Source organism: Meleagris gallopavo, chromosome 15 (assembly GCF_905368555.1).
Source record: "Meleagris gallopavo chromosome 15, MGAL_WU_HG_1.1, whole genome shotgun sequence".
In the NCBI taxonomy this organism is placed as follows: domain Eukaryota; kingdom Metazoa; phylum Chordata; class Aves; order Galliformes; family Phasianidae; genus Meleagris; species Meleagris gallopavo.
The window spans coordinates 9,731,751-9,759,696 of record NC_139418.1 but is presented as its reverse complement, the minus strand read 5'-3'; the positions used below and the strand labels follow the sequence as shown (position 1 = coordinate 9,759,696).

Here is a 27,946-nt window from a genome sequence, read left to right as displayed (position 1 = left end):
CCATTGGTGTAATCGAGCGGCGGCTCCGCCCCGCCCCGCTCCGGTCCTCTATAAGCTCGCGCCGGTCGGCGAAGGGGGCGGTGCCCGTGTTCGAGTCCCCCAGCCGCCTGCTCTGCTCGCGCGTTGCGGCGCGATTCGCTCGGCCCCTTGCCCTGCCGCGGGTGGGTGAGTGCGGGCGGGACCGCGGCGTGTGGGGAGGAGCGGGGACCAAGCCTGAGTCCTGGATCTGGGGGGGGAAGGCGATTGCTTGGGTCAGGGGAAAAGGAGGCTGCGTGGGGCGGGTGGGGCTGGCTGGGGCAGGGGGCCCCCGTGGGGCAAGGCTGGAGCGGGGCTCGGGGCGTGGCTGTGTTCCGCGGGACTCGGTGACCCCGCGGGACGTGGCTCTGCCCATCCTTTGATAGAGGGCACAACCTCCGCTGGAGAGGGCTTCTATCTCGCCCCCCCTCTCGAGCAGACCCGGCCCGGTGCTGCCGGAGCCCTCGGAGCGGGGAGCCCTGCCGGGGCTGCGCGGCCGCTCCGTGCTGGGGAATGTCTGACACGCAGCCTGCGCCCAGCGAGCGGGGAGCAGCGGGTGTCAGCTTACACGCCTTATATAGCCCGGGCCGGGCTGGGGGGAACGGGGGCACTCCGTGTTCCGGCCTCGCAGCTTCTCTGCCCCGTTGGGGCACGGGGAGATGTCACAGAGCCGGGCCTTTGCTCGCCACGTAGGGCTCAGGAGGTCCTGGCGGTTCCCTTTAGACAAGGTACAGACGCGTGCCCTGCTCCTGGGCCGTCTGACAGCTGTCAGTGTGAGCACGGGGCATCCATCCCTCCTGCCCAGAACCCTGCGGAGATGGGCTCACACCCAGGTACAGCTGCTCGACCAGCTGCTGCTGTTACTGCAGCCCAGCTGCTGTGCCAGGCGGCTCCGGTGGTAGTGTGCTGCTGTGCTGCTCACCAGGCAAAACGCCTCTGGCTGCCATCCCTCCGTGCTGCTGCCTTTCTGCAGCCTGGAACAGCTCCTGGCAGCTCGAGGTTCTGTAACAGTGCTGCAAGGCAGAACCCATCCCGAGTTTGGGATGGTTGAGTCTCGCTCTGTGCATTACTCTGGCCCCTCGGCTCCAGTGCCCCTTAGGAGATGCTGATGGATGTGGGGTGCGTCCCTAACCACGCTGTGGGATGGTCAGGGTGGAGCTCCTGCTGGCAGTGTGACCTGTCTCCTCCTGCCCAATCCTGCTGGGCCCCCTCCTCGCCTGCTCCCCACGTCGTGCCCATGCAGCATGATGTCAGGATCACACCCTCTTCCATTTTGCAGAGATGGGCGAAATGGAGTCCTATAAGGTGATGCTGAACGGGCCGGCGCCTTGGGGGTTCCGGCTGCAGGGAGGGAAGGACTTCAGCATGCCGCTCTCCATCTCCAGGGTAAGAGCCGCCGAGAGCTGGTATCACCCTCCCTCCTCCTGTACATGGGTGGGAAGCTGCAGCTGTGTCCGAGCAGCTGAGGCAGAGCTGTACGGGGAATGTGAGTAAGCTGGGCCTTGGAGCACTGGTTCTCATTCTGCTCAGCTCCCTTAGAGCCACCCAGCCCCTTATCAGCTCTGGTTTGGCCAGGGGGAATGTGTGCTGGGGGTGTTCCGGGCAGGGAACTGCAGCAGCGATGTGAAATGCTGCGCAGGCTCCTCAGTGTCACGGTGCGGTGGGAGGCGGTGGGAGGCAGGGGGGCCTCTTCCGGAGCCAGCCCTGTGCGGGGGCAGCTCTCTGTGTGCGTGAACTGTGGGACCGGCCTGGTCTGCACTGCAATACCAGGCTCAGTGCCTCGGGGCCAGCTTTGTGCAGGCTCTCTGCCTGAGACTGCACTCCCACTGGTCCTGGGACAGGTCCCATCCATAAAACCAGCCCGCTTCTGAAGCAGGGATGTGCACAAAATGTGCTGCCAGCTGCTTACATCTGGGGCGCCCAGTGGGAGCTTTTCGTGTGATACTTACCCAGGTCGAAGCTGTCTCTTGGGTTTGTGTGGCTCCCCGTCCTTGGGTGGCCTGCACCACGGGTGCTTGCAGCAGCTCCAGCTGCAGAATTGCCTTATAAGCCTTGGAATGTGTCTGCACCGCCCGTGCTGCTGACGCTGGGGCAGCTGGCACAGGGCTGTGGCTCTGAGCACAGCACTGGGCACAGCGTGGGGCCTGTCCCCTGCACTGTGTGCCCATCCCAGGTCACGGGTCTCTGCAACACCCACCCCAGGGGCACCGTGCAAGGCCGGAGTCACCCACGCCGCTGCCCTGGAGCCGACCAATCTTTGCAAGGAACAGAGACGGCTTCAGCAAGTTTATTCTCTAAAAAATGTTTCTCTTGGCTGCAAGCCAGGGCTTAACAAAGGGTCTGATCAGAGCCTCCGAGAGCCCAGGGCTGGGGCCTCATGGAGCAGCAGCGACGTGCGTGCAGGCAGCCCCACTGCAGGGCCTGGGGAGATGCTGCCGGCAGGGCAGGGCTCTACAGGGTCCCAGCACCTTGGCTGCCCAGTGCCAAGGAGGATGCTCCCTTGCGCCTGCCTGCCACCTCGCTGGTTGACTTGGAGCCCTGGATAGAGGCATCCAGCCGAGGTGGCACTCCGAGGTGTGAGGACAAAGGCCCAGCTGGGCGGAGAGGCAAGGAAGGAAGCTGTGACTGGTGGGGCTGGGCAGGAGCCTCAGCCCATGGTGCAGGAAACGGGAAGGCTGGAGCAGCTCCTGGCTGGAATCTGTTGAGCTGGCACCTGCCGAAGGGCTTTCCTGGTGAGCTTGGGTGCGGCAGCGTGACACAGCCTGCCATACTCCCCCCTGCCCAGGCAGCCGTGTGAAAACCTCTCCCAGCTCCTACTGCTGCCTTAAACCCATGCTGCTTCCCAGCCCCAGGTGCAGCAAGCTGGGGCTTGCAGGAGTGGCCGGGAGCCGGCCAGAGCTGCTTGCTGCCTCCGGCATCCTTCTGTGCCAGGTGGTGCCAGAGGTACTGCAGGGGATGCTGAGTCCCTCTGGGAATGGGAGTGGAGCCGGGGTACGTGGTGCTGTGCTCAGGGCGGGCTGGGCTCTGCGCATGGGGCCGTGATGCTCAGTGGCAGGGATTTTCCAGCCCTCTGACAGTGCTGGGAATCTGGCTCGCTCCTTTTATGTTCATGTTGAACAGGGCTTGAGGAAATACTTGGTCTGAATCCAAACGCCTCGAGTTGTTCTGTGCTGGAGGAGCAGGAATGGCTGCGGCCTGCCCACGTCTGTCTGTCTGAGTGTCTGTCTGTCGATACCTGAGAGCTGTGTTCAGTGGTGCAGGGGCCAGGGCCCTGCTCATCTCCAACAGAAATGGGGGTGTCCGGGGGTGGTCCAGGCATATCCCAGCCCCATTGCTGGGCTGGATGAAGGAAACAGACAAGGCAGGAGCACAACATAGCTGGAAGATACAGGGGGCTCTCCCCGCCCCTGTGAAGGCTGGGAGCATGCCTGTGGTTTGCAGCCCATGGGGTGAGCTGTGGGCTGCATGACGGGCCCTGACTCACCCTGCTCGCTTCCTGCCCCAGGACCTTGGGGCCGGCTCCACGACCTCCTGCTGCAGCTGAGCCAGCACAGCTTCTGCTGCTGGGCATCGCCTCAGAACGCCTGTGCTGTCCCTGGGCCACCTGTAGGGATGGTGCTGGTGCTGTCCCTGCGGTGCTGGCACGTCTCCCAGCAGTGTTGTGCTGCAGCTTGGTGCCTGGGGCAGGGCTCAGCTGCTACAAGGAAAGAGAGGCTCTCTGGGATAACAAACTGGGGAACACATGGAGCTCCGGGGTTCTCTGCATCGGGCCCAGTGTGTTCGGGCTGTAGTGGCACTGTGCTGCGAGAGCTGCCAGTAATGGGGTTAGGAGCTGCTTAGGGTGTGCCCAGTGGCCCTCTCTGTGGCTCTCAGGGGCACAAGAGCATCACTCCATTTACTGCTGGTTTCCCTGACACTCTTTGTCCTGCAGCTGACTCCAGGTGGAAAGGCTGCCCAGGCCGGTGTGGGAGTGGGCGACTGGGTGCTGTACATCGACGGGGAGAGCACCAGCGCCATGACGCACATCGAGGCCCAGAACAGGATCCGTGCCTGTGGTGACAGACTCTGCCTCACCCTGAGCAGGTAGGATGTGTGGATCCTGAAAACTTACGGTGCTGGTGCAGCTGGAACAAAGCTGTGGCCCTGTACCCATCGCCTCCCTCAGCCCAATGGCCCTGCTGCCATGGGGCAGCATCACACATCTCCCACAGCCCTGGCTGGATGGGGCTCATCCCATCTGCGGCAATCCCGGCTTTAAGCCATCACCTCTGACCGCGGGTTAGTGCTGCCTGGTTACAGTTCCTTGGTGTCAGCATGCCAGCCATGATGAATGCTGGGCACGTGCAGCATCTGCCTCACTGTGTCCTCTCTTGCAGAGCCCAGAACCACCTGGGGAAGCCGCAGAAGGTAGGTGTTGCTCCAGCACTGCTGGCAGCTGCTCAGCCCTGGGCTGGGGGTGGGGAAGTCTCTGAGCTTACCCAGAGAAACGGACTTTGCTCCTGGGGCCCAAGGGCTTCTTGGGGACCGGGATGTGTATGGAAGGCTCGCAAATTCCCCGCATGTACAGCAGCTGCAGCACAGCCTTTGGGCCCCATGTTCGCTAGCGCTGGAGCTCACTCTTGCATGGGGAGGCAGGGCTGGGGCCAGTGGCTCCTAGACAGAAGCCACTTGCATGCTTTCTGCTTTGTGCCTTGGGATGGTTGTGAGCAGCATGAGTGCATGCAGAGCCCCACCACGGGGCACTTACTAATCCTCAGGCTGAGTTTGCAGTCTGGTGTCCCTGGGCTGGATGCCCTGCAGAGAGGGGACCTGACTGGCAGAGCCGCACATGATGTCAATGTCCATGTGTCACTGCAAGGCTCTGCGGGCAAGAATGGGTCCAGCATTCCCAACCTGGCTGCCTGCCGTGCTGCCTGGCCAGGGCTGTCCCTTGCATGCTGCTTGACGTATGAGCCCGTGTCTGTGTGTTTTGTCTCGCTCAGGACTCACTCCCCTGCTCTGAGCCCCTGAAATATAACTTCGCTCCCAGCACCGCCCTCAACAAAACAGCTCGGCCCTTCGGGGCCGGCTCGCCTCCGAACCCACGGCCCGGGCTGGTGACGAAACCCGTGACGTACGTGCCCCTGGCGCCCGCCTGCACCCCCCAGCACAATGGGTATGTTGCTGTCCATCCTGCTCTCCAAGAATACCAGGGAACCCGCTGCCCGGCCCCGCTGCACCTTGCATGCCAGGCATCCGTGGGTGGGAATGGGCAGTGGTTCCCGTGCTGAGGTGCTGAGACTGAACAACAGGACTGCCACACGTGGGGACACACACACATGCCTCTTCCTTGCTCGGGGCTGTGTCCTCCTGCACTGGCCTTTGGAAAGCCCTGGAGGGCATGGCACAACAGCTGGAGCAGGATGCTCACTGCTATCTCTGCCAGCCCTGTGACAAGGGGCAGGAAGGCTGTGGTTGCAATCAGCAGCACCAGCCCAGGGCCACGACACAATGCTGCCGAGACATGCTGGGCGAAGGGAAGCCACAGAGCCATGCACAGTGCTGCCCATGCCAGCCCTGAGCCCTGTATGGAGGCTCCAGTCTGCACATTGTGTGCTCTGCTGCTGTGTGCCCAGCCTGCTGCCGCTCCTGCCCACAGGACCCTGGAGCTGGTCAGTGGGGGACATGGCCCTGGCTGTTCTCTGCACCCAGGCCTGTTTTGGTGGGGCTGAGGATGGCATGATCAGGTCTGTTGCTCCTACAGCCCATTGTGCTCTCAGCCCTGGGTGAGATGGGCACGTGTCGCAGGGGCAGGGAGAGTGGTACAGGCTGTAGCTGAGCTCTGGAAACTTCTTGGGTTCTGTGGGTCTAATTTCACTTTCCTTCTCTTTCTTTCTTTTCTCCCTTTCTCTTTCCCTCTCTCCTACAGGTGCAGAGCCTTGACAAGTCAGTAAGCCTTTTGCCTGCTCTCTCTAGCCTTCCTGCATGCCTCTTGCCCTGTTAGTGGCCCGGTGGTGCCCTGTTCTCTGGGCAGGGTTAGTTAGCCCAGGGGTTCAGCGTCCCCAGGCTGACAGCTCCTTGCTGCAAGCTGTCCTTAGCCTGAAGTGTAAGTGCTGCCTGGTGCTGCTGACTGCGAGGGCGTCAGGGTGTCCTTACACCAGGTCCCTCTCCAGCACAAGAAAGGCTGTGCTATGCACCCTTCTGTCAGCATCATTGGTGCTTATCGGGCACCATGCAGCTCACCTGCGTGTGATTTGGATCTTGGCTTATCCTTGCCCCATTCTCTCTCCTCCTGGCCTTTAGGGCTGGGTTCAAACTGCAGAGATGGGAAATCTGTCCTGAGAAGACATCCTTAATGGCCCCTTCCTTTGCTGATGGTGTGGGGTGGGGAAGGCAATGTGTGATGTGTCAAATATGTGCTGTTGTGCTACTGCTGTGAGCTTGAAGAGATGTGGGATGGCCCCAGGGGGGATGCTGTGGGGATCCCTATGGGTCTGTGGGGCAGTGGTGTGTGCCGGTCCCTGTGCCATCAGGCAGGGGCAGGACGGTGCTGGCTGAGCGCCTGCCCCTGTTGCTCACAGGAAACCACAGGAGCACCCCAGTTCCCCCAAATATGACCCCAGCAAGTTGCATCTGATCGAGGACTCTGAGGACTGGCAGCCCCGCAACACCAGCACCCAGTCCCGCTCCTTCCTCAAACTGGCCCAGCTGACGGGCACAGACAGCTGTAAGTCCCTGCGGGTCTGGGGCTGCCTGCGGGTTCCTGGAGTCAACCTGGCTGCTGGGTGAGGTGATGGCACTGTGACTGCAGTGGCCCTGTGTGTGGCATGGGCCGTGCGGGGGCACACGGTGTGCTCGGGGTGCTGGTGTGGGGGAAGAAGGGAGGGGTGCCCAGTTCTCATCCCTTCGCACTGTGTGGGGCCGTGCTGCCACTGACTGACTCTGTCTCCTCCTTTCTCCCTGCTGCACTCAGTTGAGGACCACGAGGACGAGCTGGTTAGGAAGCCCAGGTAAGGGGCGGCACAGGGTGTACCACGGCTCTCGGCTATGGTGCTGCGGGGATGGGGCTCAACCCCCCCCACTGTTGGCCTCACACTCATGGCTGGTGGCGAGTGCAGCTCCTGTCCTCTGCTGTCCTGTCCTGTCACCTCCTGCTCCCTTTCCCTCTCTGTCCTTTCACTTTCTCTAGAGCTGAGATATTCATGGAGCTGCAACACCCACACTGCTCTCGCCTCTGTGATGGGCACCGCCAGCACTGGGCTGCAGCTGTGTCCGTCCTGTTATGAGGGTCCTGCCTGGGCACTGTGCTGCTGCTGTCCCCAGGCTGGCATCCCCAGCAGGACCCTGGGCACTACTGGCACTGGGGAGGCCGAGCTGCAGACGCAGTGGGTTGATGGGGCCTGCTGGCACTGGTGTGGACTGACTGCTGCTGTTGGGAGGTACTGGGCTTTATTGGGCCTTTGGTACAAGGTGCTGTGACTGTGGTGTGGGGCTGGAGGGGAGCTGGACTGGTGTGAATGCTGCTGTGTCATTATGGGGCTGGAGATGAGCCATGGGAGATGGTCCATGCTGTGTGCTGGTTATTTACCCTTGCGTCGCCATTTTCTCGCCGCCACAGGGGTCCCCGTGTGTCATTTTGGGGTACAGAGGAGGAGTGGTGAGTGCTGGTCTGTTACAGGGGTTCGTGTGGGTTCTGCCCCATGCTGGCAGCTGGGCAGGGCCAGGTCCACGGTGCCTGCTGAGCGCCTACCCCTGTCGCTCACAGGCAGTCCATGCACCCCCCTGGCACCCCCGCGTGTGACCCGGGCAAGCTGCGGCTGATGGAGGACGCTGAGGACTGGCAGCCCCGCACCGGCACCTCCCAGTCCCGCTCCTTCCGCAAACTGGCCCGGCTGACGGGCACTGATGGCCGTAAGTCTCTGTCGCTGCCTGGAGCTGCCTGCTGTTGTGGGTCGAGGTGGCACCGGGCTGTGCCCGTGGTGGCCCCACGTTATCCCTGTGTTTGGTGCAGGCTGTGTGGGGCTGTGGGAGCCCCGAGTGTGCTGTGGGCCGTGTGTGGGCACGCGGTGGTGCCCGGGGTGCTGGTGTGGGGGAAGCAGAGAGGGGTGCCCGGTCCTCATCTTTGTGCTGTGTGGGGCCGTGCTGCCGCCGACTGACTCTGTCTCCTCCTTTCTTCCCACTGCACTCAGTTGAGGACCATGAGGATGAGCTGGTTAGGAAGCCCAGGTAAGGAGCAGGCAGCTCCTGTCCTCTGCTGTCCTGTCTGTCACCTCCTGCTCCCTGTCTCTCTCTGTGCTTTCTCTCTCTCTTGAGCTGAGGTGGTCACAGAGCACTGTGCTCACCACCTCTGTGCTGAACCACAGCAGTAGCCATCTCATTTTGATGGCCCTTCCCCAGGCACTGCAGTGCCTCTGTCACCAGCCAGTGTGCCCCGATGCTGGGCTGTCCCTGGCAGGACCCCGGGGACTGCTGGTGCTGGAGAGGTTGAACTGTACCACAGCATCCCAGACACAGCACGTTGGTGGGGTCTGGTGGCATTGGCAGAGACTGGCTGGGGATGTTGGGAGGTGTGCAGCAGTACTGGAAGCTCAGTACCACAAAGTACCATGGGGCTTTGCGGTGGCTTTTATGGGGCAAGCATTGCCGGCATTGTTGTTGGGCTCAGAGGTCGGTGGGGCTGAGCATAAGCTGTAGGAAATGCCACGTGCCAGAGATTTACCATTGTGCCGCCATTTTCTTGCACTGCAGAGATGCCCGCGCGTCCTTCTGTGGTACAGAGGAGCAGCGGTGAGTGTTGGGCTGTGGCTGGGGTTGGTGTGTGTTGGGCACACAGGCAGTGCTGCTCCATGCTGGCAGCTGAGCAGGGCCAGGGTCAGGTCAGTGCCAGCTGAGTGCCTGCCTGTCACTCGCAGGCAGCCCCCACCCCACGTGGAGCCCCCCAGCACCCCTGCGTGTGACCCAGGCAAGCTGCGGCTGATAGAGGATGCTGAGGACTGGCAGCCCCGCACTGGCACCTCCCAGTCCCGCTCCTTCCGCAAACTGGCCCGGCTGACGGGCACTGATGGCCGCTGTAAGTCCCTGCGGGTCTGGGTCTGCATGGAGCTGCTTGCGGTTGCGGGTTGAGTTGATTCCAGGCTGTGGCTGTGATGGCCCCATGTTATCCCTGCATGCAGTGTGGGTCCGTGGAAGCCCTGAGTGTGCCATGGGCCGTGTGTGGACTTAGAATGGTGCCTGGGTGCTGGTGTGGGGGAAGCAGGGAGGGGTGCCTGGTCCTCGTCCCTTTGTGCTGTGTGGGGCCATGCAGCCGCCGACTGATTCTATCTCTTCCTTTCTCCCTTCTGCACTCAGTTGAGGACCGCGAGGACGAGCTGGTTAGGAAGCCCAGGTAAGGAGCAGGCAGCTCCTGTCCTCTGCTGACCTGTCCTGTCACCTCCTGCTCTTTGTCCCTCTCTGTCCTTTCCCTCTTTCTAGAGCTGAGGCAGTTACTCATTGTGACAGTCCTGCCTGGGCATCACATTGGTACTGTCCCCTGCTGCTGTGCCCTGATGCTGGACTGTCCCCGGTCTGGGTGTCCCTGGCAGGACCCTGGGCATTTCTGGCATCAGGGAGGCTGCACTGCACCATGGCATCCCAGACACAGTGGCTTACTGGGATCTGGTGGCACTGGCAAAGCCAGGGCAGCACTGGGACCTCATGCAAGGGAGCCTGTGGGGCTTTGTGGCGGCTGATTCAGTCCAAGTGCTGCCAGCATCTTTACTGGGATCAGGCTTCCGTGGAGCTGGGGGTCAGCTCTGCAGAGTTCTCCACATAGCATGCCAGTGATTTACCATTTTGCCACCATTTCCTTGCACCATAGGGATGCCCGCGGGTCGTTCTGTGGTACAGAGGAGCAGTGGTGAGTGCTGGGCTGTGGCAGGGGTTGGCACATGCTGGGCCCTTGGGCAGTGCTGCCCTATGCCACTGGGTGGGCAGTGCAGGGCCAGGTCTGTGCCAGCTGAGCTCCTGCCCCTGTCACTCACAGGCAGCCCCCACCCCACGTGGAGCCCCCCACAACTCCCGCGTGTGACCCGGGCAAGTTGCGTCTGTTTGAGGATGCTGAGGACTGGCAGCCCCGCACCGGCACCTCCCAGTCCCGCTCCTTCCGCAAACTGGCCCGGCTGACGGGCACTGATGGCCGTAAGTCCCTTTGGGTGTCCAGAGATGGCTCTGGCTGTGGGTTGAGGAGGCAGCTGGTTGTGGCTGTGGTAGCCCCTTCTTGTTCCTGTGTTTGCCATTTGTGGGCTGTGGTGGTGCCTGGGGCATTGGTTTTGGGGTTGAGAGGGAGTGTGTGCCCGGTCCTCATTCCTTTGTGCTGTGCGGGGCCGTGCTGCCACGGACTGACTCTTTCTCCTCCTTTCTCCCTGCTGTGCTCAGTGGAAGATGTGTTTGTTAAGAATCCCAGGTAAGGGAGTGTGAGGTGCAGCATGAGCTCTGGGCTGCATGTCCTGGGCCGGGCTGTGGGCACTGCTGGCACTAAGCTGGGGCAGTTGAGCTGTACTCTTGGGATGAGCAGGAGTGTGGTGGCACTGGCAGACCTCGCTGTGGGTGTCGGAAGGCACTGGGCAGCGCTGTAATAGAGTGCTGAAACCCATGGGCCAGACAGAGCTGCTGCATGCTGCTGGTTGCTCTGTGGGGCTGGGCTGTGTGAGGAAAGGAGCAGGGACTGTGGGGGAAGTCTGTATCCCTCTGAGCTGGGACAGCATCTGAGTGCTCCTGCTGGGGGCAGCTCTTCTGCCTTTCCCTTCTGCAAACCCTCCTGCTTTGGATCAGTGAGTGAGTGCTGGAGCTGGGCAGCTGCCTGGGATGCTGCTGTTGTCACCAGGGGCTGGGGATAAGGCACAGGGAACACTATCCAAGTGCCAGAGATTCATCATTGTGCTGCCATTTTGTCACTGCAGCAGGGATGCCCGTGGGTCATTCAGTGGTACAGAGGAGCAGTGGTGAGTGCTGGGCCGTGGCAGTAGTCAGCGTGGGCCGGGGGCCTTGGCCATGGCTGCCCCATGCTGGCAGCTGGACGAGGCCAGGTCCACGTTGGTGCCAGCTGAGCTCCTGCCCCTGTCACTCACAGGCAGCCCCCACCCCACGTGGAGCCCCCCAGCACTCCCGCGTGTGACCCGGGCAAGCTGCGGCTGATGGAGGACGCTGAGGACTGGCAGCCCCGCACCGGCACCTCCCAGTCCCGCTCCTTCCGCAAACTGGCCCGGCTGACGGGCACTGATGGCCGTAAGTCCCTGTCGCTGCCTGGAGCTGCCTGCTGTTGTGGGTCGAGGTGGCACCGGGCTGTGCCCGTGGTGGCCCCACGTTATCCCTGTGTTTGGTGCAGGCTGTGTGGGGCTGTGGGAGCCCCGAGTGTGCTGTGGGCCGTGTGTGGGCACGCGGTGGTGCCCGGGGTGCTGGTGTGGGGGAAGCAGAGAGGGGTGCCCGGTCCTCATCTTTGTGCTGTGTGGGGCCGTGCTGCCGCCGACTGACTCTGTCTCCTCCTTTCTTCCCACTGCACTCAGTTGAGGACCGCGAGGATGAGCTGGTTAGGAAGCCCAGGTAAGGAGCAGGCAGCTCCTGTCCTCTGCTGTCCTGCCTGTCACCTCCTGCTCCCTGTACCTCTCTGTCCTTTCACTCTTTCTAGAGCTGAGGTGGTCACAGAGCCTCAGCACCTGCACTGAGCTCACCTCTGCAATGGGCACTGCCAGCACTGGGCCACAGCTGTGACCATCTCATTGTGAGGGTCCTGCCCGGGCACCACGTTGCTACTGTCCCCTGCTGCTGTGCCCTGATGCTGGGCTGACCCCAGTCTGGGTGTCCCTGGCAGGACCCTGGGCACTGCTAGCGGTAGGGAGGCTGCACTGCACTTCAGTGTTCTGACACAAAGAGTCAGTGGTATCTGGTGGCATTGGCACAGCCTGGCTGTGAGCATCGGGAGATCCAGGACAGCACCAATACCTCAGCAGCAGTACTGGGGTGGGACTGCAGGGGAGCTGGGAGCTGGAGGAAGCAAATTCTGTTGCCATAACCGTGGGGGCTGGGGACTGTGGGGGCTGTGGACCGTGGGGGCTGTGGGGAATGCACTGTGCTGTGTGCCTGTGATTTATCCTTGTGCCGCCGTTCTCTCTACACCACAGAAGTCCCCACGTATCGTTCTGTGGTACGGAGGAGCCGCGGTGAGTCTGTGGCGGGGTTTGTTCATATGAAACCCTCGGGCAGTTCTGTCATCTGGGCAGTGCAAGGTCAGGTCAGTGCCAGCTGAGTGCCTGCCTGTCACTTGCAGGCAGCCCCCGCCCCACGTGGAGCCCCCCAGCACCCCCGCGTGTGACCCGGGCAAGCTGCGGCTGATGGAGGATGCTGAGGACTGGCAGCCCCGCACCGGCACCTCCCAGTCCCGCTCCTTCCGCAAACTGGCCCGGCTGACGGGCACTGATGGCCGTAAGTCCCTGTCGCTGCCTGGAGCTGCCTGCTGTTGTGGGTCGAGGTGGCACCGGGCTGTGGCCATGATGTTCCTGTGTTGTTTGTGTGTTGGCCATGTGTGTGTGGTGCCCGGGGTGCTGGTGTGGGGGAAGCAGGGAGGGGTACCCACTCCTCGTCCCTTTGCGCTGTGTGGGGCCGTGCTGCCACTGACTGACTCTGTCTCCTCCTTTCTTCCCGCTGCGTTCAGTGGAAGATGATGATGTATTTATTAAAAAGCCCAGGTAAGGGGGGTGCAAGCACAGATTCCTGGGCTGTATGTCCAGGCCTGTGGGCACTGCTGGCACTGCGCTGGGGTGGTTGAGCTGCACTGTGGTCTCTCGGGCAGCTGGGGTGAGGAGGAGTGTGCTGGCACTGGCAGACCTTGCTGGGGGTGTTGGGAGGTGCTGTGCATCTTTTAGAGATCAGGTGGGGAGTTCCTGAGGCTCAAGGCCCTGCATGGAAGCAAGGAAGGACACAGGCTAGGGCTGCGACACAGCTTTGCCTTTCCACCATCCCTCCTGCCTTCATGCTGTGACCGCTCAGTTCCAGATCTGCCTGGTTTGCTCTGTTGCAATTAAACACTTGTGTTTTTATAGCTAGCTCCTTCTTGTCCTTGCCCTCAAGAGGCACAAAGGCACTGGCTTTCCATCTGACACTGTCCTTGCTCCTCTGGGTGCTGCTTGCCCTGGCTTCTTACAAGTCCAGTGATGGCAGGGTGCTGGGGGAGCACGGACTTTGCCCCCTGTGGTACCAACCCATCCCTGCCCTTCCTGGCTCTGCTGGAGCTGGCCCAGGGCTCCCCACACTACTGGATGCTGTGTGAGAGGTGGAAGTGTGCCTGGACACTGTCACATCGGAGCAAGTAGCAGTGTGTGTGATGCCCCAAGTCCTTGGCCAGCCCACAGCACCTCAGCATTAGAGCACGGTGGCCCTGTGCTCCCACCCTGCTGGGTGCCACAGACCTGGGGGTGCTGCGGGGCTGAAGGTGCTTGGCTCGATGCCCAGCACCAAAGTAGCTACTGGCTGGGCATGTGGACTTGGTCAGCTCCTGGCTGCAGAGTGGGGGTCATGCCTGCACGCACAAGCCAGCCTGCGTCCTGGGGGTGAGTGTGGCCAGCAGGATTAACTGGTTGTTTTGTAGCCAGGTCTCCGTACCGGACCCGTCCCTGGGAGCAGCAATGAAGACAGAACCAGGATTGGGTGAGAAAAAATACTTTCTCTGAGTTTGGGGCAAGGGGAGTGGAGATATGGGTAGGGCTGGTACTGGTGGATGCATCTTGCTTACCAGTGGATACAAAGGGCTTGGGAACATCATTCAAGAAGCTTCTGTTTGTGCAGCTCCCAGGACCCCTGCTGCCACCCCTGGCCCTACCAGCCGCCCGCCCTGGGCTGTGGACCCCTCATTTGCTGAGCGCTACGCCCCAGACAAGACAAGCACAGTGCTGAGCAAGCACAGCCAGCCGGCCACGCCGACCCCCATGCAGAACCGCAGCTCCATTGTGCAGGCAGCCCAGCAGGCACCTGAGGGCCCCGGCCGCACACCCCTCTGCTACAAATGCAACAAGATCATCAGGTGAGCCCCGGCCTCTGCAGCCCTGCCGCCGTCCTGGGCACTGCCAGGCCCCGCTGTGGCTGATGTGGCTCTGTCCCACCACAGAGGACGCTACCTCGTGGCACTGGGACATTATTACCACCCCGAGGAGTTCACCTGCTGCCAGTGCAGGAAGGTGCTGGATGAGGGTGGTTTCTTTGAGGAAAAGGGCTCCATCTTCTGCCCCAAGTGCTACGACACGCGCTACGCGCCCAGCTGTGCTAAGTGCAAGAAGAAGATCACTGGGGTGAGTGTCCTTCAGTCTGCCCTGCACCTCCCATCCCTGCTCCCTGCTTACCCATGTGTCCCCAGCCCTGTCCCTTCTCGTCCTGCCACAGGGATCTCTTGTTCCTTTCAGCCTTCTGTGGGGGTTCCCTGTGGTGTGGGGTGCTCCCTCCTGGCTGATAGCGGTTCTCTTCCAGGAGGTCATGCATGCACTGAAGATGACCTGGCACGTGCAGTGCTTCACCTGCGCAGCCTGCAAAACTCCCATCCGCAACCGTGCCTTCTACATGGAGGAGGGACAGCCCTACTGCGAGAGAGGTAGGACCAGGGGAGGACCCACGTCACCCCACACAGCCCCGGGGTACTGCCCACTGGTAGGACCGAGGATTGAATTGCTGTGGAGCTCTCCCCAGGATTCAGGGAAGGGAGGGGACCCCCATGAACCCTCTATCCCTATCCTCCCTGGTGCTGGGTGGTGCCATTGCTGGCGTATTGCCATGGTGATGATGGATGATTTACATCAAATGTGAAAGCTGCATCCTGGCTGGGGAGATTCACTTCTTCCCTGTGGCCCAGTGGTGGCAAGGGCCACCCTTCCCCAAGTGCCCGGTGCTTTCTTGTGCTTCAAGTCCTGCCCCTCTCCAAAGCTGGAAGCAAGTTGTCCCAGAGCTGTGCTGCAGCCCTGCGGCACAGGAATGAGGGGTTGCAGTCTTGGAGGAACCACTGACCTGTGCTCTGCTTATGCTCACAGACTATGAGAAGATGTTTGGCACCAAGTGTCGTGGCTGTGACTTCAAGATTGATGCTGGGGACCGTTTCCTGGAGGCGCTGGGCTTCAGCTGGCATGACACTTGCTTCGTCTGTGCGGTGAGCCATGTGCCTACCTGCTTCCCCCTGCTGTGAGCTGTGTCTCACACGGGGTGCATGCTGCCATCAGGTTTTCTCCACCTGGCTCTGTCCTGGTGGCTCAGACTGCTGCTCCCTGACATCTGTTCTGGGCTGGTGGCTGGGGCTCAGCATGGGAGGGGACGTTGGGGGCTGGCTCAGCCCTCCTGACTGCCTGCGCTCTCCTCCCCAGATCTGCCAGACCAATCTGGAAGGGAAGACATTCTACTCCAAGAAGGACAAGCCGCTGTGCAAGAGCCATGCTTTCTCCCACGTGTGAGGGGCAAGAGTTCAGCTGTGCCCATGCATGCCCCTGCTCCTGCATGCTCCTTTCCCACCCCTTTCCCTGCCCCAGGGAGCCAGGCTAAGACTTCACCCGTTCCCCTTACTCCTGCCTCTTTCCTGGCAACTCCTGGCCAGGCCCTGGCAGAAGCAGCACTGGCCCCTTCCATCTGGCTGGCTTCTTTTGTGCCCCCCTAGCTGACACAGGAGCCTGGGGAAGGGGATGCCACAGAGGTCTCCTGCCCTGAAGGTACTCAACACAATGGTTGTGGCCGTGCTGAGGCTGTAGCTGGGGAGGGTCTGGTTGCAGCAGAGCTGCTCCTTTGCTTTGATGGGGCCCAGCTGCCTTGGCACTCGGCACCAGGGCAGGGATGCTTCTAGCCCCCAGCCCCTGCCCCTTCCCTCGCCTCCCCAGCTTCATACTCAGCACACGGGGCTTGAGCACTGGCTCTTTTCCCCCTGCCCACAGTGACCCCCACAGCCCAGCAGACTGCTGGTGGTTTCCTACCCACCCCCACATGGCTGCATGCCATGGAGCTGGGGAGGCCGTGGGGCTGTCTAGTGGCAGCACCGCCATGCCATGGAGTAGGACTGTGTGCCATGCCTGCCCTGGCTGTGGGCTGGGAGTGCACACCAGCCCCTGGTTAAAGGGTTCCCATCAGGCTTGAAAACTGCTTCCTACCAAAGAGCGTGTGCCACCGCTATCCCAGCACTGTAAATGCCTCTCCCAAACCCCCACTCTCCGGTTGGGCTGCATTTGATGTAGCCACGGTGCTTTTAGTGCCTTGAATAAACACTTTTTTGCGAGTGCCTGCTGTTTGGGGACTGTGGTTTTGCCGAGCGTGGTGTGGTGGGGCCAGGAAGGTCACACGTGGCCCTCACCCTGCTCCTGCCTGGAGCCCTGCCCTGTGGCCTGACTCAGCTCCACCGAGCTGCTAGGGAAAGCTTTGTTTCCTGGGGTTTCTCCTCCTTTGCCCCCTGGCAGAATCCGTGTCCCTGGGTCGCCCTTGCCTGGTTTTAACAAGCAGAGAGCTGGGAAGCAGTAATTAATCCAGGGGGCAGAGCAACAACAGCGCTGAGCTGTGACCCCACAAGGGCATCCCCACTTACCCGGCGTTGTCCCTGTGTCCGTGCCGTGCCTCAGTGCCCATGCAGGGGTCGAGTCACCGGCACGAGCAGCTCGAGCACAGCGGTTCTGGCCGTGCTTCGGCGTAGTGCAGCCAACCGTCCGCCTGTTAGCGCAGCTGCTGTCCCGAAGGACGGGCGCGAGGCACCGCCGCCCTGGAGCGGGCTCCGGAGCAGTGCATGTGGGGACGGCCGCTCCCAGCGCTCCGAACTGACAGCTGTAGCGGTCAGTAATAACGTGATGAGCAACGGTAAGGAAAATCGCCTCGCTCATCCGTTGGAACGTTCTGCTGGGGGCAGGAGCCGGCTGCGGGAGCGGAACCCCAGCTCGCCCTTCTGCAGGTGGCAAATTCCCCCCCCGCACCCGACGGCGGCTCTGCCCTTCCGCCGCCCCGCCGCCCGCCGCTCCCTCCTGACGGCCTCTGCGAGCGGTGCCGAGCGGCCCCCGCCCTCACCGCGCACAGGAAGGAGGGTCGCGGGTGGGCTGCGGAGGTGGAGCCCGGGGAGGGGCCGCGCCGCGCCGCTCCGCTCCGAGAACAAAGCCCCGCGGCTCCGCGGCTCCCCGCGCCGCCCCCACCCCCGAGGCAGCCGAGCCGCTCGCGGGGCGGCCCCGGCCGGCAGCTGCTCGACAGCTGCTGCCCTGCTCCCGCAGGCTCGCAGGGCGGCTCCGGCTCGGGAACTGCTGCGAGCAGGGCGTGGGCAGGGAGTAGCTCTGCGCTGCGTCCCGCTGCGCTTAGGGGCGCGGGCTGCGCCCACGGGCACGATGCCCTGACCTGCAGGGATCGGCACCCCGTAGTTCCATGCTCGGGTTTCTGCGAGCGCGGCTCCTGCCTGGGATGGGGACGTGGGACGGGCAGCGTGAGGCCGTGTCTGTCCCTCCCAGGAGGATGCTGACCCGTGTGGGAGTAAATGGAAAACTGCTAAACCCCGGAACCACAGACGGGGTCAGCTTGGAAGGAACTTTGTGGGTTCACGCAGAGGCACAACGTGGGGGAGATGATGTCCGTGTCGAAGGCTGGAGGGGTCCAGGATGGGTTGGGAGCAGAGGGACACATCTGACAGCAGCTGGAATGAGAGGGGATGAAGGGGTCCCCTTCATCCTATTGGCAACCCCACAAAGGCTGGGCCCGGAGCAGCGAGGGCACAACGGCGCGCAGGGGCAGAGATGGCAGAGCGGGGTCTTCGGAGGTGAAAGCTCCGGGGCTGTGGGTGCCCGGGCTGCGGGAAGTTGAGGTCACGGGGATCCCGGGGCAGAGCGGGACCGAGGGCGCATCCGCGGAATTCGGGGTGCCCAGAGGGAGCGCAGTCGGGATTTGGGGCCGGGGGTGCAGAGCAGCTCCTCTGGTCGAGCTCAGCACCCCGCTCCAGGAGTTCTGCCCCGCGGCGGGTGCTGGTGGGGGTGCCCCAGGGGTCGCCCCGGGGGAGCAGCGGGGGCCGGGACGGGGGCGGGGGCCGGGGCGGGGGCCGGGGCGGAGGGGGGGCCGCCGTTCGCGGCGCTAGGACCGGGCGCGGCGGCGGGCGGAGCCTCCCCGCCGCTCGCCCCTCCGCCCGGCCGCTGCGGCAGTGTCTCGGAGGCGGGCAGGCGGCCGGTCCCTCCGGTCCCCCGGCAGCATCCCGGCCCCGCCATGGCTGGCGTCGGCTTCGCGGCGCACCGCCTGGAGCTGCTCGCCTCCTACCAGGACGTGATCGGCGAGGACAGCCCCACCGACTGGTGAGCGCGCCCGCCGCCGCCGCCGCCCCTTTGTCCCCGCCGCCCGGGGCCCTTTGTGCGCGGAGCCGCCCGGTGCACCGAGCGCGCCGCCACTACCGGGACCGCGCCCCGCGCTGCGCCCCCCGCGCCGCCCCGCCGCCCCCCGCCACCTGCGCCGGGCCCGGAGCCCCGGCACACAAAGGCGGGCGGGGCCGGCGGGACGGCGGAGGGGGTGTGCCCGGCCCGCCGCCCCCGGTTCCCGCACCTGCCCGCCGCATCGCACCGCACCGGGCCGGGGCGCGGCCCCGCTTTGTCTGCGCCGGGCGGCACGTGGGGGCCCCGCTCCGAGCCCCCAATCTCCCTCCTCTCGGCGGCACCGCGCGTGGGGAGCGGCGGGTGGGAAGGGCCTGGGGGAACCTTCGGTGCTGGGCCCGGTACTGGGATGCGGCGGAGTTTTGCCATTGTCTGGTGGTGGGCTGGGGGGGATGGGGAGCCCTCAGCCTGGTCCCGGCAGAGCCAGGTCGCAGCTGTGAAGGAACTGGGGGCCCTGCTGCTCCCGGTTCCCGCAGCCCCGGGGGGAGCTCTGGGTGCCTGGTCCCCGGGAGGGCCGTGCGGGGTGCCCTGGGACTGGGATGCGGTGGGCAGGGGTAGGGGATGGGGGCACCCTGGGGTGTTCCACCTGCAGCCCGATCCCTCTGGCACCCTGTGCTGGGGGCCCGGTGGTTCCAGTCTACAATGCAGCTTTGCTGTAGGAGCAAATCCCATCACAGCCCCACTGCTGCCACCCTTCCAGCGCCCAGCTGCCTTCCAGGACCCCCTGTCCTTGTCCCCTGGGTGCTCGCATGGGGGTGCTGTGGGCACCCCAAAAGCTGGTATTGGTGCGTGCCATGCATGCTGAGCTCCTGCCAGGCTGCGTGCGCTCTCCTGTTAGGTGTCCACTGGTGTGGGCCTGAGCATTGCTTCCTCCCCACCAGTCCCACTTTCCAGGTCCCCGCAGCCCTGCTTGCGGCACAGTGGGTGAGTGCGGTGCATGTCGGTGGCCAGGAGGCAGCTGTCAGCCCAGGGTACATCTGGCTTCCCAGCATCCGCTGCAAAGCTCCCTGCCGAAGCTGCTGAGAGCAGCAGAATCGGTTCCCGGGAAGGCGAGCGCTGGGAGCGGGCCACCCCTCTTCCAGCACTGAACCCCACAGCTCCTTTGTTGTGGCTGAGCCCCATGCTCCCCATCTCCTCCAGTCCACCATCACCAGTCGTGCTCGGTGCCAGCAGCAGCAGCATCCCCACTGCAGGGCCTAGTGCCCACTCTAGTGCCTAGTGCGGGATGGGGAGTGGTGCTAGGGGACCGTATGCCCATCGTGGCTGGTGGGACTGACCCCAAATGTTGGCACTGGGCAGGGTGAGCTGGGGCTGTGAGGACAATGTGCTGGAGTGCAGTTCTAGGCTGGCTCGGGGGATGCCGGGATCCCCGTGGCCACGGGATGTTTAGTCTGGGATTTCCCCCGCCCCAGCCCAGTCCTGGAGGGTCCGAGGCTCCCCTCCCCCTCCCCAGCCTCGCGGAGGCTGCTGGGGCCCATTACTCGATAGGAAAGGAATTTGGTGCTGCTTTCTGAGCACGCTGACTCCCTGGAGCTCGCAGCCACATTGGAAACACATGTGCCCGGGTTGGGGCAGGCAGAACAGGGCACCCCCCCATTTCTGACCCCACGTGGGGGGCAGGCAGCTGCAGGAGAACTGCTGTGGCCTGGCACAGAGCAATAGGGGCTGCAGAAGGGCAGTGGTCTCTTGGCAGTGATGAGGAGATTCCAGTCACAAGCATCCCTGCTCCCTGTCTGTCCCTACATCACCCATGGGTGATCTCACAGCTCAGGTGCTGGGGAAGCTGCATGGGAGGATGGAAGCATGGAAGGAGGTGGTCCGTGGGGTCGTGGTGCTGTTGGTCCCTGCTCATGGTGATGCTCTGGGCTCTGTGCGGAGCTGGGGACACTGGAATTATTCCTCCTGATGCAGGAACAGGGGCTGTTCTGAGGGCAGTGCCCACAGTGTTGAGCCACAGGAGCACCTCTGGGTGCCAGCAGCAGCGTTGTGTTTGGGGTGCTGCCCTGTATGGGAGAAGCTTTGGGTGGGCAGCAGGCAGTGGGTGCCCTGGCTGCTCTGCCTTGGCTGTGCCCTAGTTTTGCATCCTGCTCCCTCTGCCTTATGAACCCCCGGTCCTGCCTGCAGCCCCCCACATTGCAGCCCTGTCCCTGGGGGAACAGAGCAGGGCCAGGGCTGGAGCTGCCACCTTTTCCGGCGCTGTGAAGCCGCCCTGCTGCCTCCAGCCTGGGAGCCGCGCTGGCTCAGGCGGCCGATTAGCTGGATTTGGATGTGCGGATTAAAGTCAATCTTGTTGGTGCAATTATCTGTGGCTCACTGCAAGAGCAGGGCTGGGGGGAGATCAGGGGCTACGGGTGCTGCAGGGCGGAGGGAGCCTCGTTTCCCCCTCTTTGTTAGGCAAGGCCCTAAATTTCCATTATTTCTCAGCTGGAAGGAGGCAGCCGAGGCCCAGGATGGAGCTGTGTGCCTCCGGTTTGGGGCTCTGCCCATGGGGGGGCACCCGTTTCCCATTCCTGCTCCCATCTTTGCTTTCCCTCACCACTTCCACTTCCTATCCCCACTTCCCATCTCTCATCCCCATCTCCCATCCCCTTCCTGGAAGCCACCAACTCCGGTGGCCTCCTCCTTCCCCAGCACCGCAGGGATTTTGGCTCTCCGCTGCTGCTGATTGGCAGAGCTGCCCGCCCACTCGGCGAAAGGATTATTTGGGGGGGGGAAGGATGGGGGGGAGTCCAGCACGGTTGGCTCCGGCCCCCCGGGCACAGCGCGTGACGGTGGTGGGTTTGGGTGCCCGCCAGGTCACCGCTGCCTGCCTGCCTGCCTCCCCCGCTCCCCTCCACTAATCACCTCGTCATCGGGGCGAGCTGCATCCCAGCTGGGATGGGGGGTTGCCATAGTGACGGAGGATGCTGGTTGCCTAGCAACAGCCATCCCCTCGCCCACCCGCCCTGGACCAATTCAGGGCACAGCGTTCTCCCCCCACGTTGCCGCCTACTCACACCTGGGGACGTGCACGGGGTCTTGTGGAGCCCCAGGTGGGCTCATTGGGGCACAGCGGGGGTGCGGGGGGGTTTTCCCAGCTGCGGGGAATGGTTTCCAAGGAACAGTCTCCATGACGGCCCCAGCACACCCCGGCGGCACATTGATTTGCTGCTGCTGGAGCTCTGGCGTCCTCCCCCGGCCTGGTGCCTGGCGGGCCGATGGCTCACGCAGCCAGGAACGTGAGCAGCCCCATGCAGGTGCTGGGCTGTCCCCATAGCCAGCTGACCCCATGGGATTGCGGGACAGGGATGGGTGTGTGGGCAGCTGGGAGCACTGCGTCATGCGGGGTGAGTGCGGCAGCACCCAGCTGGTCCTTGTGCCCAAGTTACCCCTCTGTCCCTGTCCCTTACTCCATAGCTGTGAACTGTGGGGTGGAGAGAAGTGCCCTGCCCCACATTCTGTGTGCAGGAGAAGTGCCCTGTGCTATGGAGTCTGTGCTGGCTCCTTTGTGTGATGGCAGATTAAGGGACCTTTGGCACTGCCACTAGTCCCCAGACCCTGCCCTGGTATCAGTGTCAGCAGGGGAGGTGGGGTGGCTGCCTCGTGTTCTGAAGAACCATTCTCACCCCCTGCACCCCCCCAGGGCCCTCTACACATACGAGGATGGCTCCGATGACCTGAAGCTGGCAGCATCAGGAGGTAAGCTCTTGTCACCCAACCCCCATCTCAGCCAGGGCTCCTGGTGCAGGGCTGTCGTGTGCTGAGAGTGCTGTGCACTGTGCCAGGAGGAGGTCTGCTGGAGCTCTCTGGGCACTTTGAGATCCAGAAGGTGATGTACGGCTTCTGCAGCGTCAAGGAGCCCCAGGCCGTGCTCCCCAAATATGTCCTCGTCAATTGGGTGAGTTGGGCAGCGTGGGGACACCTCCTGCTGAACCCGTGGTCCTGTGCCGGGGCCATTGCAGAGAGGCACAAAAGAGTGGCCACGGGGGGTGCAGGTTGTCAGCGAGGTGGTGGGGGCACACACCCCCTGGCTCAGCATCCCCCTGGCTGATGTAGGTGGGCGAGGATGTGCCTGACGCCCGCAAGTGTGCCTGTGCCAGCCACGTGGCCAAGATCGCAGAGTTCTTCCAGGTGGGTAATGCCAGGGATGGGGACTGGACCTGCTGGGGGGGGTCTCTGATGGGTTTTGCCCCCATCCCCCCCAGGGTGTAGATGTTATCGTCAATGCCAGCAGTGTGGAAGACATTGACCCGGGGGCCATCGGGCAGCGGCTCTCCAACGGGCTGGCGCGTGTCTCCAGCCCCGTGCTGCACCGCCTGCGGCTGCGCGAGGATGAGAATGCCGAGCCCGTGGTAATGTCCCCATGGCCATGTCCTAGGGCCAGGGTGTCCCCCATGTTGATCCCAGCTCTGTCCCTGCCACCTTCTGACTCTGCTCCATCTCAGGGCACGACCTACCAGAAAACCGACGCCACCGTGGAGATGAAACGGCTCAACCGGGAGCAGTTCTGGGAACAAGCCAAGGTGGGACAGCGAGGGATGGGCAGAGGGCACAGGGTGTCCCCGGAATAGGCTGATGACCCCACGTCCCATCCCCGCAGAAAGAGGAGGAGTTGCGCAAGGAGGAGGAGAGGAAAAAGGCGCTGGACGCGCGGCTGCGGTTCGAGCAGGAGCGCATGGAGCAGGAGCGGCTGGAGCAGGAGGAGCGCGAGAGGCGCTACCGGGAGCGCGAGGAGCAGATCGAGGAGCACAGGCATGGGGCGAGCCGGGGGTGGGGGGTGTCAGGGGTGCTGGGGGTTGCGGGGAGCCACGCTCAGCTCTCCTCCCGGCCCCGTTGCAGGAGGAAGCAGCAGAGCATGGAGGCAGAAGAGGCCCGGCAGCGTCTGAAGGAGCAGTCCATCTTTGTAAGTGCCATGTGGAGCTGGGAACCGGGTGGTGGTGTCAGGGGTGGTGGTGCCTGGGTGATGGTGTTGTATATTTGCAGGGGGAGCAGCAAGAGGAGGACGACAGGCAGCAGCTCCGGAAATCAGAGTCAGAGGTGGAGGTGAGCTCAGAAGCCAGAGCTGTTTGGGACCTGGTGTGGGGCAGCCCCCTACTGTCTGGGCAGGGGGACCCAGCCTTACTCCCCCCTGCAGGAGGCCGCTGCCATCATTGCCCAGCGACCCGACAACCCCCGGGAGTTCTTCAAGCAGCAGGAGCGGGTGGCATCGGGCAGCAGTGACGCCATCTCGCCAGGCAGCCATAGGACAGGTGAGGGGCTGAGGGGCACAATGCACATGAGTTCAGTGCCACTGAGGCACTTGCAGCTCATCCACAGAGGTGTGGGTGTCCTCTGCTGCCACTTTTGCTGTGGTTCTGGGTATTGGGAGGACTACGGTCATTCTGCTTGGCACCACCACTGCCTTAACTCCTTGGGTGGGCCTGCACCTGCTGCCACTGGGATGGGGCTGTAGCTGCAAAGAAAGGGTCCTGCAGTGGGGGAGCTCAAACTGCTCATGGCTGGGTGCCCTCTGCACCTCCTGGCAGCATGGTCCAGCTGTGGTGGCGTCCTGGGGACCGGGTGCTGGCTTGGGAAGGAAGCTTTGACGGCTGAAAAGGGCAGAGGTGGGGCTGGGGCTGTGTGACTGCAGTGGGGCTGATGTGGGGCACCTGGTGTGCCCCTGGCTGGATGCATATGGCACACATTGTGTACTCCACAGTGTACGTGCCCAAGGGTCCCCGGTGCCAGGGTGATTGTACACAGTGGGCAGGATGCCCATTCTGGGTCTGGTGGTACCTGCTGGCCCTGGCAGCAGGACCCTCTATAGAGTCCTGGCTACAGGGTGGGGTGGCTGGTGGGAGGTGCTGGGCTGCCCCACAGTGCAGGTGCAGCCTTGGGGCTCTGCTTGCAGCTCTGGGGCCTGGCTGTTCTGGTGTGTGCCTCTGCCATGGGGACATGTTGTGGGGCTGTGCTGTGGATCACGCTGGGGGCTGTGCTGGGGGCTGTGCTGGGGTGGAGCTGCACTGAGTGTTCCTGCTGTGGGGCTGTGCTGTGGAGTCTTGCCTTGGAGCAACACTATGGGGCTGTGCCTTGGGGCAGCACTGTGTGTTTTGCTGTGGGTTGTGTTGTGGGTTCCTGCTGTAGGGTTGTGCTGTGCCTGAGCAGACAGATGGCCCCGAGGCTGTGTCTTGGCCCCTTTGCTCACCCGGCCTTGTGCTGCCTCCAGTCCCGCCGTCCTTCTGTCCTGCCGTCCTGCTGTTCTGCCATCCTGCTGTCAGTGCTGTCAGTGCTGCTTCCCTGCCGTCCTCCCCCATCCCGGTGCCTCGGTGTCCCGGCCCCACCATGGCCACTCTGAGCAGGGACTGACCCATCTCTTTGCTCTCTCTCTCTCCGTCCGTCTGTCTGTCTTTCTCTCAGCAGGTCGTCTGCACTGTCCTTTCATAAAGACAGCTGACAGTGGGCCACCTTCTTCTTCCTCCTCCTCCTCCTCCCCCCCGCGGACCCCCTTCCCCTATATCACCTGCCACCGCACCCCAAATCTCTCCTCTTTCTTCCCATGTAGGTAGCTGGGAGCCCCCGGGCACGCAGCCCCTTCGCTCTGCACCCCTCCCCAGTGCTGCTGCTTGCGGGACGGGGGTGCAAGGACAGAGCTGTGGGATCAACAGCCAAGCACAGGGAGCCAAGGGGCACCTCCTGTGCCCCGCAGTGCACCAGGAGTCAAATGGGGACAGGCAGAGCCATGCCCAGGAATGTGATGCTGTGCCTGTGGGGCAGTGAAGGATGGATGAGGCTGTGTCCAGGACCATGTGGAGCTGTGCCTATGGGACAGAAGGGGGCACATGATGCTGTGCCCCTTCAGCTAGAGAAAGGGGGCACCGTGTGATGCCTGCAGAGAGCGGAGGCTGTGCCAGGGCTCAGTGGGGCAGCGTATGGGCAGCGCGTGCCACAGCAGGGGATTGCAGCTTGTGGGGATGCCCAGAGGGGCACAGGGGTTGCTGCACCAGGCCTCCCTCCTGCTCAAGGAAGGGACTCAAGTAGGGGGTGGGTACGTGGCAATGTGCGTCTGTCTCACAGCTTTTGGCCAGACTGTTGTGGGGCACTGCTGGGGCACCGCTCCCTCCCCATTCAGGTGTTCACCCCCCAATGCAAGCATTTCCCCCCAAGCCATGTCTCCATTGTCTGCAGGCAGCCAGTCTGACTACCGAAAGGTTTCGGCAGCAGGCTGCAGCCCCTGCGAGTCCAGCCCGGCCTCCACGCCGCTGGGCGAGCAGCGTGCCCGCGCCCCGGCTGAAGAGACGCCGGCAACGCCCAAAGGTGGGCGAGGGGCTGACGCTGCCTGCTGCATCCTCCCTCATAAACCTGCATCCCTTGCTGCTGCATCCCAGGGTCCCCTTTGCACCTCTCAGTGCATCCTCGCCGTATTGCCCGGTGCATCTCATGCGTCTCTGTTGCATTCCCGCCGTCTGCTGCATCTGCGCCGCATCTGCTGCTCCCTGCTGCTACATCCCCACCACCACTGATGCATTCCCCTCATATATCTGCTGCATTCCTGGTTGCTCCCCTGCTGTTTTTGGTGCAGCCCATGGTGCATTCCCCATTGTCAGTGCTGTGTCACACCAGTGCATCCCCACCATGGCTGCCACATTCCCAGTGCTTCTCTGCTGGATGTGTCTCATTCCCCAGTGCATCCTTCCCTACATCCCCACTGCATCCTAGGGAACACACCTGCCCTGCCGCACCTTCTGTTGCAATGTTTGTTTCCTTTGTGTCCCCCCGTGCATCCCCGCTTTCATTCTGCACTTCCCAGGGCACTCCCATCCCTTTCCTTCCCTTTGCCTCCCAGCTCCTAGCCCTCCTCTGCCTCCCCAGCGCTCCTCTCACCCCAACCATGTCCTACTGCCTCTTCAGAGAACACCATCGCTGCCCACCCATCCCACCCGCCCTTCACCATCTCCCAGCCCAAAACTCCCCCCGTCTGCCCTCCGTCCTCAGCCATCCTCAGCCATCCTCAGGGTGGGCTCTGACCGCTGTCCCCCCCCTTGCAGACTCCCCCAGCCCCAGCACCCAGGTGGCAGAGCCGGCAGTGACCGAGCAGCACTGGCCCTTCCCTGGGCCTGAGGACAAAGCCGCAGAGCCGCCGGGGGACGAGCCCGACCCCGACCCCAGGCCGGCGTGGACAGCGGGGGCTGACGTGCTGGGGGACCTGGTGGCCCTGGAGCCCTCCGAGCCGTCCCCAGTGCCCACCGTGCCTGATCCCCAGCCCGTGGAGACACCTGGCGCAGCCGAGTCCCTCATCGAGCTGTGGCAGAGCGATGGTGCGGCCCCTGCCGCCTCCAGCACCTGGCCCCTGCCCGACACCCCTGCGGGACCACCGGTCCCCCCCGAAGAAGGCACACTGCTGGGCCTGGACGAGCTGCCCGAGCCCCCCGCCACGTTCTGTGATGCGGAGCAGCACGAGGAGGTGGAGGAAGAAGAGGAGGAGGAGGAGGCCACGGTGGGTGGGCCCCATCCCACGGGGCTGGGCTACCAGGAGGGCTACCAGGAAGGCCACGAGGTGCCCCCCATCACCAACGGGGAGATGGGCCCCAAGGACGGCACGGCGGGGCGCGGTGAGCAGGTGAGGGCCGTGGGGTCACAGCACAGCGGGGTGGGGTGAGGGCACGGGGCCTGCAAATGGCGGCACCCCACATTCCGCAGGCCAGCGAGGGCTACTTCAGCCAGTCCCAGGAGGAGGAGGCCCCGCCACCTGAGGAGCCGTCGGCCAAAGCCCCGCAGCCCGTCTTCTACAACAAGCCGCCAGGTGAGTGCGCACGGCAGGAATGGGGGGGGCTCTGCGGGGTGCCTCCTAACCCCATCCCCGCAGAGATCGACATCACGTGCTGGGACACGGACCCGCTGCCCGAGGAGGAGGAGAGCTTCGGGGGTGGCCTGTAGGCCCAGTGCAGCCTGGAGGCCCCGCCGGCGCGGGGTGCGAGCGGCCATGGCCGGGGTCCCCTCCCTGCTGGGGCCCCGCAGGATGGGAGCCGGGGGGGCCGCCCCGCAGCACCCCGGGGTGCCTTTTACAGCCCCTCCCGTCTCTTTCTCTTTTATAAGTTGTCGATAGGAGACGTGTCAGCCCTCCCTCCCCCCACTCCCCACCCCGTGAACTCCTCGTAGGCCCCTCCCCACCCCAGCCCCCCATCCTGGGGGGGATACATGAGACCCCCGTGGTGCCCGGCTGTGGGATGGGGGCCCCACTCTCTTTTTGCCCCCTCCCCCCCTCCCCAGTACTTTGCACGAGTTAAAAAAAAGGAATAATAATAATAATAATAAATGAATATGGCAATAAAATGACCCTACCGAGGCGAGGCTGTGGCCGGCGGTGCCCCCACCCCAAAGCACTGCAGGGATGGGGGCCCCCTCCTCGCCAGGAGCCCCCAGTGCAGGGCTTGCCCCATCCCCATTTCCCTCTCCCTGCTTCACCCATCGCTTGGCCCTCCCCTCCCATACAGTATAACTGTTTTTTGGAAAGCACAAGTTCTGTAACGGCGGCGTGCTGATGTATGTTAATAAATAAAGCGACTCCCATAGGGGCTGCTGCCTGCCAGGGGGAAGGGGGGGCCGGAGCAGGGATGTGTGGGGGGGTC

General features: G+C 63.5%; 2 protein-coding genes across 38 annotated transcripts; both read left to right on the top strand.

Annotated features, from left to right (window-relative positions):
- The first annotated feature begins 35 nt into the window (after positions 1-35).
- On the top strand, positions 36-16,264 carry PDLIM7 (PDZ and LIM domain 7). 34 transcript variants are annotated; one of them, XM_085236633.1, is made up of 27 exons: positions 36-161; positions 1,295-1,401; positions 3,947-4,098; positions 4,392-4,422; positions 4,998-5,170; positions 6,576-6,721; positions 6,968-7,004; positions 7,613-7,651; positions 7,760-7,905; positions 8,184-8,220; positions 8,743-8,781; positions 8,907-9,064; positions 9,343-9,379; positions 9,851-9,889; positions 10,016-10,435; positions 10,932-10,973; positions 11,102-11,256; positions 11,535-11,571; positions 12,150-12,188; positions 12,296-12,450; positions 12,680-12,713; positions 13,613-13,671; positions 13,810-14,044; positions 14,129-14,309; positions 14,485-14,605; positions 15,039-15,154; positions 15,366-16,264. In XM_085236633.1, the coding sequence occupies exons 2-27, from the start codon at positions 1,297-1,299 to the stop codon at positions 15,450-15,452; spliced, it is 2,820 nt and encodes a 939-aa protein (XP_085092759.1). In that variant the 5' UTR covers positions 36-161; positions 1,295-1,296; the 3' UTR covers positions 15,453-16,264. The 34 variants fall into 34 exon arrangements, with proteins under 34 accessions (XP_085092759.1, XP_085092758.1, XP_085092794.1 ...); XM_085236632.1 differs by having other exon boundaries at positions 41-165; XM_085236646.1 differs by lacking the exons at positions 36-161; positions 4,998-5,170 and adding an exon at positions 5,924-5,940 and having other exon boundaries at positions 10,016-10,170; positions 10,408-10,435.
- A 1,808-nt stretch (positions 16,265-18,072) lies between these two features.
- DBN1 (drebrin 1) lies at positions 18,073-27,889 on the top strand. Of its 4 annotated transcripts, none has more exons than XM_085236473.1 (15): positions 18,073-18,290; positions 21,985-22,040; positions 22,127-22,239; positions 22,398-22,472; positions 22,547-22,693; positions 22,787-22,864; positions 22,942-23,093; positions 23,181-23,244; positions 23,325-23,384; positions 23,476-23,590; positions 24,738-24,878; positions 25,506-25,634; positions 26,366-26,937; positions 27,018-27,120; positions 27,184-27,889. In XM_085236473.1, the coding sequence occupies exons 1-15, from the start codon at positions 18,205-18,207 to the stop codon at positions 27,252-27,254; spliced, it is 1,962 nt and encodes a 653-aa protein (XP_085092599.1). In that variant the 5' UTR covers positions 18,073-18,204; the 3' UTR covers positions 27,255-27,889. The 4 variants fall into 4 exon arrangements, with proteins under 4 accessions (XP_085092599.1, XP_085092600.1, XP_085092602.1 ...); XM_085236474.1 differs by having other exon boundaries at positions 18,074-18,290; positions 24,741-24,878; XM_085236475.1 differs by lacking the exon at positions 24,738-24,878 and having other exon boundaries at positions 18,077-18,290.
- The last annotated feature ends 57 nt before the right edge of the window (positions 27,890-27,946 follow it).

Excerpts from the sequence above, each read along its gene's own strand:
- PDLIM7 (XM_085236633.1), top strand. The coding sequence starts at position 1,297 with ATGGGCGAAATGGAGTCCTATAAGGTGATGCTGAACGGGCCGGCGCCT. Across the intron at positions 1,402-3,946 it reads TGCCGCTCTCCATCTCCAGG|CTGACTCCAGGTGGAAAGGC; the intron begins GTAAGAGCCGCC and ends TTTGTCCTGCAG. Across the intron at positions 14,045-14,128 it reads AAATGCAACAAGATCATCAG|AGGACGCTACCTCGTGGCAC; the intron begins GTGAGCCCCGGC and ends GTCCCACCACAG.
- DBN1 (XM_085236473.1), top strand. The coding sequence starts at position 18,205 with ATGGCTGGCGTCGGCTTCGCGGCGCACCGCCTGGAGCTGCTCGCCTCC. Across the intron at positions 23,591-24,737 it reads GCCAGGCAGCCATAGGACAG|CAGGTCGTCTGCACTGTCCT; the intron begins GTGAGGGGCTGA and ends TCTTTCTCTCAG. Across the intron at positions 26,938-27,017 it reads CGGCGGGGCGCGGTGAGCAG|GCCAGCGAGGGCTACTTCAG; the intron begins GTGAGGGCCGTG and ends CACATTCCGCAG.